Genomic DNA, 17,378 nt, shown 5'->3' on the forward strand with positions numbered 1-17,378 from the left:
GACAGACAGAGACAGTGATAACTGGTGGACATATTGGAGCATATAGCAGTTAAAAAAAGCCAGATATTTCCTTCAGGAGTTTGTAGAGACCAAAAACAGATTTCAAAGGGTGCAAACTTAAATTCGGCGTGTGGACAAAAACACATATGTTAAAGGTCCTCCGTAACTGCTGGATGCGTAACTAATTACACAACTGTTCGCTAACAAATTCTCAATATGAACTGAAGAGAAGTTGATACCTATCATAATGTGGTTTTAACAACTTGTTTCTGCTGCCTCCAAGTGGCTAAACATATTCAGTTATTGCAGGTTGAAACAATCAACAGAGCTGGATGAGTACAGAGGTGGCTTCAGTCATGTCTTTCAATTTCTGTGTTTTTTCATCGTTTCACAAAGGTAGAACATGCTCGACATTTATTGGTTTAACTTGGACAGGTAACAAGTCAAGGCCAGGTCCCACTAACGCAAAGACTGCTGATACTCAACATACTGAAGGCTTGTATAATTCATCATCCAAGTTTTCATTTATTAAGTTAATATATCAATAATCATATTGGAACATTTAGGATTTTTTTTAATCACCAGATCATACGCATCATCATCAGCATTTTCTTTTCGAGGACAGTGAACAAAATCACTGCAGGGAATGCGACATACAGTTTGCCTTGCAGGCTGCAAACAACTACTAACACGGTCTGAATTCCTGGTTTGTTTGCCTCCGTATCTGAGTAACACTGTCCCTAGAAATGATGGGAACTTGGCCCCGCTGTGCCTGCTCTCTCACCCTCTATTCCTCTTCTCTCTCTCTCTCTCTCTCTCTCCCTCTCCACTTCTCTTTTTTGTTGGTATTGTGTATTTAACTCTGTCGCCAAGCCTCACAATGCATAATCTCAAAAAGGACAGAACGGCATGTTCTGTGAATGTAATTGATTTTTATTTAATTTTCCTTAAAGTGAAGTTGAACATGTACGTTTTCAAGCCAAACTAGGTTCAGCAAATCTGTAACTTCCCCCTTGATGAGAACTTAATTTTAAGAAAGCATACCACCAATTATAAAGAATGTCCCATTAATATTCCCCTTCTCCTCTCTGCCTTTAGGGAAGTCGCCCAGATTGACCAGTTCCTTCAGGAGACGGCGGCACGTGAAGCCAATGCCAAAGTGCGGCTGCAGCAGTTCATCGAGGAGCTGCTGGACCGAGCAGACCGCGCCGAGAAACAGCTGCAGATCATCAGCAGCTGTGGCACCACACCGAACGGCAGCCTGGGACGCTGCAGCCTGCAGGCCTCAAAGGGCAATGGACGCCAGGTGAGACCATCACGTATTAACATGTATCTTCTGTTGTAGTGATCGATGCTCAAAACACAACATGCACTGAGATCCTTTTTGTTTCTTGCGTTTTCAGAATAGGCTGAATTGATGACGTTCAAGACTTTTCCTATACAATAGACAATGTATACAAATGGATAAAGATTACCTTTAACTGCCCAATAATACAGACATACATTTTAATAATGTAATATGTAATTAACATGTAATATGAGCTATTTGTGGCTAATTTTAATTGTCATAACAAATCAGACAACACAACTATTATTTCATAATATTGTGATTCTATTTTATGTATTTATATTCTTTGTTTTGCCATCCAAGACTTCTTAGAATGCTAATCCCAGCTCTTTGACAGTCCTTGACAAAGCTACTTTTTTTTGCTGTTGAATAGTGCATTAGCATTGATTATATTGAGTAATGTCCCGATAATGCACCACAAGTCAAACGCTTAATAGACTTTACGGTTGACTCTTCTTTTTAGAGCTGAGGCACAGTAACTGTCCCGGACTTTCCCGTGTTAAATTAAAAACACCTCAACATCTACACACATATGAAGAGTGTGTGTTTGTCAATCTTTTGATTCATTTAGCTTGTTGTTGTTGTTTGACCAGTTCCAGGAATCAGTCATGACCTTCCTGTTGACTGTATTAGCACAACTTAAATTTAGCCTTGCAGAGAGATTTTTTTAAATGTGAAATGTACCTCATAAAGTCACAAGGGACGGTGAAGGAATGTTTGATTTAATGATTGTACATGGGTTTAAGGGTGTTTATTTGCAATGTTTAGCAAAGCTCAACTGTGCTGCCCACCGGCTGCTAAGTCAACATTAGCTTGCTCTTTTCCTGGCGATATAAACGGGGATTTGTTGTTCGATATAAACTGTTCTGTTTTCAGAGTTGGTCTGGAAGAGGGCGCATGGAAAACAACCACAATGGAAAGAATTTGCATCAATTCTTTTTAATAATCAAAATACCTGTTTCTCAAGTAACCGTCTCTGCCCTAGTAGATAGGTCATGTCATGTTAAAACAGTTTCGAACGCCTAAGCTGATGCACACTATTATTTGGCGTTACTTTACATATAAGATTTCCCTGAGTTGGAGCTAAGGGGCCTTACCCAAATCCCGAAAAGCAGCTCCAGACAAAAGATACATACTAAATATATGTGGCCCATGTTGTGTTTGTATCTACATGTATCTAGAATTTTGTTTTGTAGTGCAAAGTTTGGTATTATCGTTGTAACAAAGTGGAATTAGAGGCTCCATCTCGGTCTGCTTTGCATTAAGCATCAAAACAGTACTCGCATAAAAAGCTTCCTCATGCTCCGGAAATGTGAGATTAGCCCTTTGCCCTCAGGCTTTCTGCAGCTTCCATTGTGTCATTTCCCCCCTCTTCTTTTGCCTTTTTATGCGATGATAAAAATGTCACTTATTCAAATTATTATCAAACACCTTTTGAAAAATGGACGACCTGTTTCATTGCACAGATCTGTGTGCTGCCATGGAAACCAGTTCATGCTCTTGTTTAAGGTTCCAACATTAGTAATGTTGTTAGGGAAATGAGAGAACATTCTAACCTTTTGCAAAGACGGCTGAAATAGTTTAATGACATTTTTCTAGCTAACACGATTTTAACATTTTAACATTTAACATTTAACATTTTAACATTGAATACATTTTAACAGGAAATATAATTTTTGTCTCAACCATTAGACCTGCGATTGACCCATAACACTGCTTTCTATATTTAGATGTCCTCTCTTTGGATTTATACATCAGTCAGTTTCCTGTGGGACTGTGAATAATCAAGATGACAAGTACAAGTGTGGAGTCACAGACTGGTTGGCACCTTGTTACACGTCAAGGGAAGCCCGGAGATGTCACCCAACCAACCTCACAACCTCACTCTCCGTCTCTGTCACAACATTAGCGAAGTCGCCCTTATCTCCTCGGAGACAGGTTTTTAGAACCACAGAGGTATTTTAGGACTGACAGCGAGTGACGCGATGGATGGCTTGTTTCTGGCACACTCTCTAGTTCCTACTCAAGCTGGATCTAATGCTTTCTTCACAGCAAGTGGAAGGTGGCGATAGCTTTAATTCGATCACAGTATTTCATAAACATTTGGCCTTTTAACAGAGAGACAACAAGAGGGAGAAATAGAGAACTGCTAGTGTAAGACCATAACTCGTCACCAGACTGGAGTTTTACCCTCTGCTCATTTCTGGAAGATTTGTCCCTGTTGTCCTTTCACTGCAAGCTGGCCAGGAATGAGAGCCACGGATGGTGTTTGGCTGTTTCCTTCATGGTCCATTTTTACTGGCCATATGCCAGAAACAAGCTATGTGAGTAAAAGCAGAGAACAAAGAGAGAGAGAAAGAGAGGGAGAGAGGGAGAGAGACAGTGTCTGTGTTTGTGCACATTATCCCTCTGTGGCTTGTCACCGGGCCGGTACACACAGTTCCACCTGGCACTACTTCACACGCACATACAAAACACTACACACCACATACTTCAATGCACAGGCACAAGACTGACGGGGAGAATTTAGCTCTCAGGCAAATAGAGAGTGAGAGTCAAGCGATGGTCACCCACCATCAAATACACTTTAAAAAAATGTGTGTAGTGGTAAAGATGCTGAGGGTATTTTGTATTGCTCGAGTAAGGACTGGTCAACCAGTCAATTCAATTCAATTCAGTTTCAATTCAGTTTATTTGTATAGCCCAATTTCACAAATTACAAATTTGTCTCGGAGTGCTTTACAATCTGTACACATAGACTGTCCCAAAACCTCACATCGGATCAGGAAAAACTCCCAAATAACCCTTCAGGGGGGAAAAAAGGGAAAAAGCCTTCAGGAGAGCAACAGTCTGTTCAACCAACAATTTGGACAAGAGCAAGATGTCTGGACTGCTGGCCAAATTGCCATGAAGGTTGTATGGACCTTGTATGATCTCCTGTAGATGATTCCTATTGACTTTGGTGACTTCCTGGAGCATCACTAATTGGCGAAATAAAGTCCATTTGAGGTTGTTGCATATTATTTATTGTGCAGATTCACGCTCCAGAGAGGGTGAACCCTTTCGTCAACTTTGGACACACGATTGAGATAAAATGACAGGATGTACATTACCGTTCAAAAGTTTGGGATCACCCAGACAATTTTGTGTCTTCCATGAAAAATCACACTTTTATTTATCAAATGAATATAAAATATAGTCAAGACATTGACAAGGTTAGAAATAATGATTAATATTTGAAGTATTAATTTTGTTCTACAAACTTCAAGCTCAAAGGAAGGCCAGTTGTATAGCTTATATCACCAGCATAACAGTTTTCAGCTGTGCTAACATAATTGCACGGGTTTTCTAATCAGACATTAGTCTTCTAAGGCGATTAGCAAACACAATGTACCATTAGAACACTGGAGTGATCGTTGATGGAAATGGGCCTCTATACACCTATGGAGATATTTCATTAGAAACCAGACGTTTCCACCTAGAATAGTCATTTACCACATTAACAATGTAGAGAGTGTATTTCTGATTAATTTAATGTTATCTTTATTGAAAAACAGTGCTTTTCTTTGAAAAATAGTCATTTCTAAGTGATCCCAAACTTTTGAACGGTAGTGTATCTTTAGATTTTTTTCTGGTGATTCATGGGCCCTAATTGTTATTATTTTTATTGCAGAGCTATCTAACTGTGGCAACAGCTTTATTATTTAATTAAATACTATTTCTCTCATGATATAGTTTGAAGTGTATGGTTTTTATTATATTTTTTAAAAATGCTAACACCTGTATATATCATGAACTGCTTTCCACATTTAGCTGAAAGTTTATGGCAGTCATATTACCAATGCTGCAATCCGCTCTTCAGGAGTTGACTAAGGAATACACTTGACCCAGGGTAATGTCGCAGGAAGCTTACGGGTACTGTGTCATTATTCCTGATAGCTTTTCTTTCTGCATGTTTGTGCCTCTCCAGAGAAACTCCAGCAACTCTGGAAGCACAAGAGGCATGTACCAAGTGTCCGACCGACGCTCGTCCCCCAGCACAGGGTAAGTCAGCAGTTACACTTGATTTAACACCTTTAATGCTTCAAATGTACACCATCACAGGAAATATTCTATTTTTCAGAAAGACAATATTTATGTCTATGGATCTGTCTGGATTAAACAAATTAATAAAAAGCATGTTTTCTGGTCCAGCTGGAGATGTTGTGGCTCTTGGCTGACAATTGAATTTGGTGCACTTTCTCTTTCTCACCTTGCGAGAGCTGATGTAGTGAAACTACTAAATCAGTTGGTTTTGTAGAAATATGACAGAGCCCCTGGAGCTGCAGAGCAGGGGGGATATGAAAATAATTGTTAGTTGCAGCCTTACAGTACTTACACGATAACAGATTTACTACATGCAGTTTGTTAGCTATTAAAAATATAGCTTCTTCCCACGCATGTAGTCTTACTCTCCCATTCATTAATTAAGATATTTACATTAAGGGTTAAACTGTGATATAATACATCCCATTTTCCGTCAGACTCTCATTCAGTAGAGGGGTGAGGTACAGGTTAGGTGTCTCTCTCCATGACGTGTGACTGAAGTATTTCTGTGTCCTTGCTGGTGATAAGTGTAAAAATGTCAGATCTCATCAAACTATGAGACTTTTCCTTTTTTAAATATCAAAATCAGTTTTTGCTTAGTCTGTGCTTTTCCAATCAATTCCAAACAGAATGTCTAATTTCTTCCAATGAATATTGAGCCTTTTTATATTTTCTCTCGGATGCTGATTTGCATTCTGGATACACACCCTGAAATCATTCATTAGAAATTGCTTCTCATGATTTGGATCAATTCATGTCATTACATCTTGCTTTTAATTTAATGTTGACAAAACATTTAAGCAGTGATCAGGTTACGGCTTTACAACCAGCTCATTAAACTGTAATGAACCACAGCTTAGGTGGTTGACACCATAAACACGCTGCTCTGTTTTGATTTTACGTAATCTAAATTCATATGCATAACCTGCATCTCATCTTCCGTGCATCCTCTTCCCCTACAAGAGCTGATAAGTGCTACCTGCAGTATAATCTGTGATTATCTTTCATTTTTATTCCTAACATTATTTATGCAGAAGCTTCTACTCTTCGTATAATGATGAGAGAAAGAGGAGGACGTGTTGAGAAGGCAGGAATGAAAAAAGAAAGAAAGAATCTCCTACTTTTTTAAACTAATGTTTCTAACTATTTATTACTTCTCTCTGCTGGTGGTTTATTTGAAGTATTGTAGCAAGTACGTATGTACAAAAGCTGCCCTTATAAATACCCCAGAGCAGCCGAGACCTATTTGTAGTTGGTTTTGGTTTCAGAAGTCCATCCAGTACTGTCAAATTAATTGATAACAATGATACATTTATCCTCAGTGGACTTTTAAGGGTGTTACTCTGTGCTGAAGGAACTGAAAGGACCAAATGAACAGATCCCAAAGGATTTATAGGACATATATTTTTTATCTGATGCTAGAGTGTATAGTTTTGCTTTTTGGGCTCGTTTATGAATCTATAGATGGCTTAGCATGAAGACTGGAAACAAGAGAAACAGCGATCCTGGCTCAGTCCGACAGAAACAAATATAGATAGATAGAGAGACAGAAAAGTTATTCTTTATACAAGTAGTTGCCAGTGAACTTGAGACATTGTTGAAGCTAGACTGTCTGTTTGCAAAGGACATTTCACAAATGCAAAGACATTTTCTCTCTTGCATATTGATCATCAAGTTTAGTAATCAATATTCGATTTACAAGATAACCAAACAATCATTCTTAATCCTCCCCTCCTCCTCTCTACCTCCATCTGCCTGATGGATCATGGAGGTCTGGATCGTGGTCCATGCCTACTACAAACTATTCATACACTCTGTCATATTCATTGGATGTGTTGTTACTCTGTAATGATTCCTTCTGTACACATGACATCTATTGCACCTGTCCATCCTGGAGACGGATCCTCCTCTGTTGCTCTCCTGAAGGTTTCTTCCCTTTTTTCCCTGTGAAAGAGTTTTTGGGGAGTTTTTCCTGATACGATGTGAGGTTTTGGGACAGGGATGTCTAAGTGTACAGATTGTAAAGCCCTCTGAGGCAAATTTGTAATTTGTGAGAATGGGCTATACAAAATAAACTGAATTGAATTGTACTGTTTATTCTCTTTTTCGGCAGAGCATCAGGGCGAATCAAGTCCGTCTCACAGGGCTCTGGAGGTTACGACAGTGACAGCGTTGAGATGCATCCCATGGAGGACTGTCCCGAGGCTCAGTGCTATCACATGCAGTGCCAGCTGGGTGAGGGCAGTTACGAGCGCTCTCCAGGATGTGGCGGGGGAGGATCGAGGAACTGGGGTCTTCGTAAACAGGCTATCCAGAACTGGCAACGGCGACCTTACAGGAACAGCACTGAAGGCGAGGAAGGGGACGTGTCTGACGCGGGCTCTCGGACCACCGAATCTGAGGTGGAGATGTGGGAACAAGAGAGGAGAGATGTAGCTGAAGTCCAGCAGTCCGCCCCTCCCTATGCTCACCACGGCAGGACAGGATATCGCCAAAACACAGGTAAACGTCTCTCTGGAAAGTTCTTTATTTTTAGAACTATATACTCTTTTAAACACTCTCTCCAGTTAAACATCCAAAAACATGGGAGCCAGGATTCATAGAACAAAGGCCTTAAAATGACTCCCATAAGAGCAGTGACTGATGTGGATCTAAGTCAGATTGGGATGCAGTCGCTATAATGTTGCTGGAGCTGGGTCACTGACCAAAGCTCATTCCAGTGTGGATCAGCCATTAGCATATCATGAAAACATTGAGGAAAGAGGCCCCATATCTGCTGAAGTATGTCGACACAACAATGTAAACATTTTATAAAAAATGACTTGAAATCTGAAGTAACTTTCTTAAAAAAATGGCTCAAGTGTTTTTGGAGGTTTTTCTTATCAAAATCAGTCTACGGACAGAGAGTGTAGTGTGCTTTACAGCCCTCTGATGTCAAGGTATATACATGAACTGGAGTTAACTTAACTCGCTACAAAGCCAGTTAGTAACATGTTTAGCTATTTAAAGCTCTTCTGCATGAAACGTTTAACTGATTATACAAAAGTCTCAATGTAATGCTGATGCCTCTATATGACCTACACAAGTAAATATCAATGCATAGACTATTTATATAGTTATTATTAATGTCTGTCAAAAAAATTAACGGCATGCAGGGGCCCCAGAACCTCCTGGAGCTCCAGCGGGCGGAGTGAAGCTCAACAGTGTGATATGTGCTTTTTTTAAAGGACCTTGAGATACACTACCGTTCAAAAGTTTGGGATCACTTAGAAATGACTTTATTTTTCAAAGAAAAGCACTGTTTTTTCAATAAAGATAACATTAAATTAATCAGAAATACACTCTCTACATTGTTAATGTGGTAAATGTCTATTCTAGGTGGAAACGTCTGGTTTCTAATGAAATATCTCCATAGGTGTATAGAGGCCCTTTTACAGCAACTATCACTCCAGTGTTCTAATGGTACATTGTGTTTGCTAATCGCCTTAGAAGACTAATGGATGATTAGAAAACCCGTGCAATTATGTTAGCACAGCTGAAAACAGTTATGCTGGTGATATAAGCTATACAACTGGCCTTCCTTTGAGCTTGAAGTTTGAAGAACAAAATTAATACTTCAAATATTAATCATTATTTCTAACCTTGTCAATGTCTTGACTATTTTATATTCATTTGATAAATAAAAGTGTGATTTTTCATGGAAGACACGAAATTGTCTGGGTGATCCCAAACTTTTGAACGGTAGTGTAAATAACCAATTTGGAGTGCATTGCATTAACAAAAGAACAGCTGATACTTATCAACAAGAAAGGGGATAATACATTTAAGTTGATTAACTCAAGACTGTTTTATACCACCAGTATGTCTGTTGATGAGTAAACCAAGTCATACATTGCTGTTGTTGCTAAACAATTTATGTGTATGTCCATGTCTTGGGAACATGTATTGGGGAAAGCGCTGTATGCTTGTTATATCATCTCAGTTCCTTCTCTCATTCTAAGCTTTGCTTCTCCAAGTGAGTCGCCATATTAGAACGTCAATCATGCATCCACCACAGATTGTGCAGCTCTCTGTTAACTTCCTGCGCTGCCAAAAATCCTTAAACTCACTACTGCCCTCCATTTTCCTTCACCTGCTGTCGGGTTTCTTCTAAATATCAGGCGGACTGATGCAGTCTGGGATGGAGTGAAACTGTGCCAGCCCAAAGCCCTATGACAAATTGGTATGAACTGCCATGACTGCCTCATGAGCTCAAAGGTTTTTCTCACGTAACACTCAACATGTTACTGGCATTCCTCTGCTCTGACGTAGTTCTCCTTATTTGGAGATTCTCTGCCAGGTTTTATCAGATGGTATGTATCTCAGCATGTAACGCACAGCTCGGCTTTTTTAGTGCATTTGGCAGTCTTGAGCGTAGGTGGTGTGCGAGAGAAAGAAAGACGAAGAGAGAGCGAGAGTGTTAGTATTGGTTCATAGCCCTGGTGGTTTTTGAGCAGGCGCCTTTTCAGGGCCAAAGATGAAATGAGTCATCTCGGAGCAATCTTGCTGGGAGGAATGAGACAGACTTGGATTGGATATGATATCAGCCAATAAATGGCAAGAGAGGGAAGAAAACATTATGTAATCTCATTGAGTCTCTTCTTGAGGGTTGGCGCCACCATGTGACAGAAACATTGTTTATTTGTTAATTAAAATAAACTAAAGACCATCTTACTAAGCTTGCCGTTCAATGTTTTCAGTCTATCTGTCACACCGTGGTGAAGCTTGTCTTGTCTTGGGTTTTTGTCTCGTAACTTCCTGTTTTATTTTGAAGTCTAATGGTGCGTTCACACCGGACGCGTCGAAAAAATTCTCAACGCGTCTGACGCAGCAGTCTTGACGCGCGTCGAAAAAAGTGTGTTCACACCAGACGCGTCGGGGGCGGAGTAATAAATGGGTCGAGGAACGACAGGACCGCAGAGTACTTCCACTTTTTAGTGGACTGAGCTGCACTCCCACTGCGCTTCTCGCTGCTCTCTCTCTTCTTCTCTCTTTGATACGTGTCTCCCACCTACGGCGGCAGATCTCCTCTGCCATGAAACACATATGCCGGCGGTTGGTTGATAGTAAAGTACAACAAATAGCGAGAATAAAAGCAAATACATACATTCAAAACTTACCAGGTAGTCCCACGGCTTCTCCAACCTTGTTCCACGCTTTATCTTTATAGCTCCGGTTTCGGTAAGCATAAAGAGTTGTATCGTAAAGTTCGGGGTGCCCACAGACAGCGACAATAATCTTTTCCTCCATTTTTTTCAACCGGCAGGACGATGACGAGCGGAGCTGCTCAACGCTGATTGGCTGACGCAACTATGACTCACGCGTCTTTGCTGCCAAAGTTGGGAAATTTGAACTCGCGCGTCAACGAGCTGCGTCTGTTCGCTGTGTTCGCTCAGTTCGCCCCGCGACAAACCCTCTGTTCGTGCTGCTTCAAACGCGTCTGACGCGCTGCTCGCTGGAAAATACGCAGCTACGACGCAGCTTCGACGCAGCTTTGCATTGACTTAACATGTAATCTCGACGCGCGTCAAAATTTTGACGCGTCCGGTGTGAACACACCATAACTCTCCTCTCGTTTCAGGTCACTTGCCCTTCCTCATGTGTCACCGGTCTGATTGTCTCCCCTGATCCCTGATTGTTTCCACCTGTTCCCCATTACCCTCATGTGCTTATAGTCTGCGTCTTCCCTCTGTCCTGTGCCAAAGTGTTTCGTCTCATGGTCGTTAAACCAAAGCCACGTTCATAGCCGCCAAGCCTTTTTGTAAACCAAACCTCGAAAGAGTGATTTTTGTTGGAGTTTTCATAGTGTCTTTTGTAAAGTGAGTACCAACCTCGAAAGAGCGATTTTTGTTGTAGTTTTCATAGTCCAGATTTTTATTTCTTAGTACCTTGTTTAGCCTCCACCTCTTAGGAGAGTTTTTGTTTGGAATTATTAAACTGCTCACTGACGCCTCCGCATTTGAGTCCTGATTGGAATCTCGGCCTGACACTATCTTTATTATATAAGTTTACATACTCATATAAAGCTAATCATAATCAGGTGCATTTGTTCCAGTTGTTCAGTATCAACATCAGCTATTACAAAGTGCTTGACAAAAAGCAAAGATAAAATCATAAAAAGTGGTACAATATGAAATATAGTCATACGAAAGTACACAAATCCATCCTTTCATCTTACAACTATGACTATGGAAGGAACCAACAGGTTTCTGCTTTAGGACCTCAGACTGCATGCAGTTTGATAAATAGAAAGTCATTAAAATATGTAATCTGGCTATGAAGTGCCAAAAGTAATGACAATTATAACAATTTACCGCCATCCTGGGTTAAGATTTAAAGGGATTATACTAAAACCTTAAAAATATTGTAACTTTCTACTTTCAAACTCCAACTTCCTTCAAAAAAAATTCAACATAGCTGATGGTTATAACTGGTGTGGAACCCCGCATTGTTTCCAAGTTGGTTAAAAGCCTTTATCATCCCACAGGTCGGTCTGATCGGGTCTACAAGCCGTGCCGCCATGAAAGGAGCTCGTCCAGATCCAACGAGGTGATCAGTCCAGAGATCCTGAAGATGCGCGCAGCTCTCTTCTGTATCTTCACCTACCTGGATACTAAAACCCTGCTGAGAGCGGCTGAGGTCTGCCGGGACTGGAAGTTTGTGGCTCGTCACCCAGCTGTGTGGACCAGAGTGCTGCTAGAGAACGCTCGCATTTCTTCCAAGGTGCATAGTGAACGTCTATATACTGTGTGCAGACTATAAGTCAGTAGCATAATCAAAGCATTAACATGTTGGGCATCATCTGAAGGTCTTCACTTATCTACGTATTTCTGCTTTAGTTTCTGAGCACAATGTCTCAGTGGTGCACTCAGACGCACTCCCTCATCCTGCAAAACCTCAAACCAAGACAGCGGGGCAAGAAGGAAACCAAGGACGAGTACGGTAAAAGCACACGGTAAGACACACACATATATACAGGAAATTACATCTGCACACAGTTTATATAAAAAACCACTTTTGTGTAACTAATTACTGCATCATGGATTATTTCTACTTTGATACATTCATTGCTTTGCAAACAATTGAAATATATGACTTTAAAGGCCAACAAGAAAATAACATCAGAGATTGCATTGCTGATGTTTTTCTGCCGTTTGATTTGGATTTGCATGTAAAACACCAGCTTTCATTTCCTGAGATAAGACGGGAGTAGAAGTTCGATTCGATCGGAAAAAGTGAAGATGTTTGTGTCGACATGTTTTATGTCAAGGTGACAGATTGCAGCTGGAGTCTGTTCTGACAAGACAGACGCACTGCTTCCTGTGTCACTGCAAACACTAGAGGAACATTTTGTTATGTACTATAAATGGTAGAAGTGCTGTTCTGAAGGACAAAATAATTACTTCCTCTGTCTCTGTCTTTTTCTGTTGACCTTTCCTCACGTTTCCATCGAAGTGGCGGTCTGGAAGAAGGTCTGGAGGCGTTGTTAAAGGCCACAGGAAGCAACCTTCTGATACTGAAGATTTCACACTGCCCCAACCTGCTGACCGATCGCTCCCTCTGGCTGGCCAGCTGCTACTGCCGAGCTCTGCAGGCTGTAACCTACAGGTAGACCAGTACGGTTCCCTGCACTCATATTACAGTTTAAACCTCAGTGGCTTTGCTTGAATGAGTCATAAGTCTATACACAGTGTTGTGCTGTTGACGTGTGTGTGATTAGTGTAACATTACACTTATTGTGTTCCAGAAGTGCCACAGATCCAGTTGGCCAGGAGGTGATCTGGGCCCTTGGAGCAGGTTGTAGAGACATCATATCCCTACAGGTGGCACCACTACATCCATGGTAAAAGACAAAGAAATATACTTTTGATTATTACCAAATATTGTATCTGCCCTTATATCAGTGCTTGATAAATGAATGACCATTGACTGTATCTTTGTCTCTTTTAGTCAACAGCCTGCTCGTTTCAGTAACCGATGCCTGCAGACGATTGGAAGATGCTGGCCACACCTCCGTGCTCTTGGTGTGGGTGGGGCTGGATGTGGCATTCAGGGACTGGCCTCACTTGGTAAATATGGTTTGAAAATTATACCATTCAGCTTTTAGTTTAATTCCTTCAAGTGATTTTTTTCTAATTTATACTAAAGATTTTATTTAGGTATTTTTACAGTTTAACAAGAAGTACGACCTTCAAAGTAAGAATTCATACAAAAAATTAACCTTGCATCTGTCCAAGAAGGACCATAAAGAAACACAAAAATAAAAATGTTTAAGCAGGAAAATAATTGTAAATAAGAAAACAAAACAATCAAAACAACCATGCAACACTTCACCACCATAGTAAGAGATATTGAGCATCTGGCGCCAACAAAGTCCAAAATCTTGTGAGGTGCATTTCACTTGTCAACTTCTTGATTTTGACATATAACTATTGTTTTTATTTTGGAAGAATAAATAAAGTCTTTAAGGTAATGTAAGGACATACCACCTCTCTCCATACTGATGGATAACATGCTATATTTAACCCGTGGCTTCCTTCCGTTCCAAATAAATCTGGAGATCTGTCTGTCCCAATCCTGGAATAGTCTGGCTGGGATTTTAATTGGTAGCGACATAAATAAATACAATAATATAGGTAAAATGGACATTTTAACATATAAATTATCGCACATAAATTCAATATGGGTGTTGACCAGTTACTTAGATCTTCCTTAATTTTTGTGTTTAAAGTGTCATAATGTTTTTTATACAAGTCGCTAGTACTGTGAGTTAACCAGATTACAAGGTATTTGATTGTCTTCTGGGACCAGTTAATGAGTATCATTTGTTTTTTACGAGTTGGTGGATTGTAGTTAAATGGTAATATTTGTATTTGTATAGCATATTTAGCTTGTATCCTGAATATGTCAAGGAGATCAAAGAGGTTAGGGAGGCAGACATCTGGGTCATGGATATATAAAAGCACTTAATCACATATAATGCTATTTTATGATCCTTATTATTTATCAGAATTCCTTTTATATCGCAGAATTCTCTTATTACTTGTGCCAGGGGCTCCATATAAATTGCAAAAAGGGTTGGGGAGAGGGGGCATCCCTGACTGGTGGATCTTTCCAATTTTATTTGGTCAGTAAGACATCTATTTATTTTTATTCTTGCTGTCGGGGCCAAAAATAGGGCTTTAATACTGGTAATTGACTTTTCAGCAAAATCAAATAGCTCCAAAACCAAAACCAAATATTCCCAGCTCACGCAGTCAAAAGCTTTTTCAGCATCTATTCTGACTAACACAGCTTTTGATTTGGATTTACCGATATTTTGTACGATATGGAGAGAGCGTCTAATATTATCTTGGGTTTGCCGTCCCTGGACAAAACCAGTTTGATCGCTGTCAATTAGATTAGGGATGAATGTTTCCAATCTCTTAGACATGATGGATTCATACAGTTTGTAACCCTGATTTAAAATCGAAATCGTTCTGTATGAACTGCATAAGATTTTATTCTTGCCCTCTTGGGATGACATAAATTGTAGCTTCACTCCAAGAAGGTGGAGTTGACATTTGTTCAAGTGTGCAGTTAAAGGAGTTCAAAAGTACTTGAGTCAGCTCTTCCTTAAAAATCTTATACTATTCAGCCGGAAAACCGTCACTTCCTGGTGTCTTATTATTGTTTTATTTATTCACTCCATTCTTCAATTCTTCTTTGGTAATCTTAATGTCAAATTGTCATTCTGGTGTTTTCCAATTGAGGGCAGGTCTATAGACTTCAGGAATGATTCGATATTCTCTTTAGTTTCCAATTTTGGTTAAGAGTACAGTGTTTTGTAATATATTTGGAATGTAGTGTCTATTTCATCCAAGTTATTACTTATTTGTCCTGATTCAGGGTTAAGTATTTTATATAGAGTGCAAGATTAGTTTTTTGCGTATTTTCTTAGCTATTAATTTTGTAGCTATCGGACCTATTTCGGAATATGTTTCTTTTAAGAACTTGAATTTGTTCTCTGGTTCTTCTTTATAAATGTCCAAGATCAGGTTTTTGATTGCCTTCACTTTGGTCAACATTTGAGTTTTATAATTAGAATCAAAAAATATATTTTTGGATTTTCCCCATCTCATTTTTGCTAATACTCTTCTCCTAACAGGGTTAAGGTTAAACCGTTCACATTCCAAGATGCTACTCTAAGTTACTGTATCCCATAATAACAGTTTGATCTGTATGTGTTGGCAACATATGCACAAGTGTATTATTAACAAATGTAAAATTGACTTCCATCCTCAGGGTCTTACTCTGCCCTGTCATCTTCACACACGTGTTGAGTTCCTATTTAATATAGTTTATAAACTAATTTTTGAAGTCTTTTACTTCATGTTTGAGTTCCGTTTTCAGGTTTTAAATATCTTTTCCCAGGTTTTTGATGGCTTCAACCGTAGACATAACCTCCTCTGCACGAGGCTCCGTTTCCTCCGCCGCGACTGTGTTGTCGTTCGTCGCTTTCTTTCCTCTTCCCTCGCTGCTCTTACTTTTGCTCATTGTCACTTTCCTGCTTCTAGCCCCACTCATTCTGCATCACTTTTGTTTTTGTATCAATTTGTTTCTTTTTTTCTTAATTTGACCAGGAGAGTCTAAGATCTGCGTCGCCATCTTGAAACGCTCACCGGAAGTCTCCTTTCAGTGATTTTAGATACAGCACTTCATGAAAAACTCAAACATCCTTACACTGCTTTTTGATTCATGACCGCAATCACATATGCAGAAACAGAAAGGGGACAGAGTTGATAAAACAATATTATCGTGATATATGGCAGTAAATGCTTTTCTATATTCATCTGCATTTCAAGCACTATTGGTTGAGACGTGAAACAAGCCTGAATGCACAATTGTAACCTTTTCTGTTTTCTCTTATCTCACCACTCTCCTATCTTCTCTATCTCTGTATTTTCTCACCTCCATTCATCCCCTTCAATCTCCCACCTACACCAGCGAGGAACTGCATGCGCCTGCAGGTGCTGGAGTTGGATCATGTGAGTGAAATCAACCAGGAGGTGGCAGCAGAGGTTTGCAGAGAGGGCTTGAAAGGTCTGGAGATGCTGGTGCTCACTTCCACACCAGTCACCCCCAAAGCCCTCCTCCACTTCAACAGTAAGTTTGAATACTGCTGATTTATTGTCGAAGATCCTGACGAGAATATGCAACATTTAACTGTTAACTGTAATATTCTTGCTCTGATTTAGTCGTTAATACTGTTCCCATAAGACTGTGCTGCATATTGTGCAATAGTTCTGTGATATAGAGGTATTGTTAACATTGGGCGACATACATTTGTTTTTACGGTTAGGCTACTAAAACAATGTAGGTTACTGTTGCATTCAGACAGCTGGTTGGGTATTTTTTTATACATTAATGGCTTAAAAAATAGAAACTATAGTTGAATTAATAATTATTTTTATAGATATAAGTACAAAGTAAAAATGAGAACACACTGTTGACCCTTAGAGAGAAAAGTAGCACCAAATATTGATTGCTGCCGAAATCCTCCTTCCTCTCGTGTAGGCGTTTGCCGCAACCTGAAGTCTGTCGTGGTTCAGATCGGTATAGAAGACTACTTCGAGGACCCCAACAGTCCTGAAGCTAGAAAACTGTTTGATGAGATGGTTAACAAGCTTCAGGTAACAGCACACATCACTCCTTACTCACACACGGGGCCAAACTGTCCATGGGGTAGTCCGGGAAGACTCCAAACATACAATCCATTCCATGTGCACGAGCCGGATCGGTTTCGGATCAGTCATTTTTCTTTTGGACCTGACGAACTGTGACTGGTGTTCCGGCTCACCTAGACTTCTCTGGTTTTGATTAAGTACAGTGGTGACGTGCTGATACCAAGCAAGGAGGCTGGCGT

At 40.0% G+C, this 17,378-nt stretch overlaps 1 protein-coding gene across 1 annotated transcript in view; it reads left to right on the top strand.

Annotated features, from left to right (window-relative positions):
- fbxo41 (F-box protein 41) overlaps positions 1–17,378 on the top strand; it is a 44,596-nt gene that overhangs the window by 22,352 nt on the left and 4,866 nt on the right. The window contains exons 3-12 of the mRNA XM_056408486.1: positions 1,099–1,306; positions 5,319–5,392; positions 7,548–7,936; positions 11,961–12,196; positions 12,313–12,428; positions 12,929–13,081; positions 13,221–13,316; positions 13,424–13,542; positions 16,460–16,618; positions 17,030–17,145. Coding sequence (XP_056264461.1) covers positions 1,099–1,306; positions 5,319–5,392; positions 7,548–7,936; positions 11,961–12,196; positions 12,313–12,428; positions 12,929–13,081; positions 13,221–13,316; positions 13,424–13,542; positions 16,460–16,618; positions 17,030–17,145 — 1,666 coding nt within the window. The remainder of the gene's footprint in view (positions 1–1,098; positions 1,307–5,318; positions 5,393–7,547; positions 7,937–11,960; positions 12,197–12,312; positions 12,429–12,928; positions 13,082–13,220; positions 13,317–13,423; positions 13,543–16,459; positions 16,619–17,029; positions 17,146–17,378) is intronic.

The sequence above is a fragment of the Pseudoliparis swirei genome, chromosome 24 (genome assembly GCF_029220125.1).
Source record: "Pseudoliparis swirei isolate HS2019 ecotype Mariana Trench chromosome 24, NWPU_hadal_v1, whole genome shotgun sequence".
NCBI lineage: Eukaryota > Metazoa > Chordata > Actinopteri > Perciformes > Liparidae > Pseudoliparis > Pseudoliparis swirei.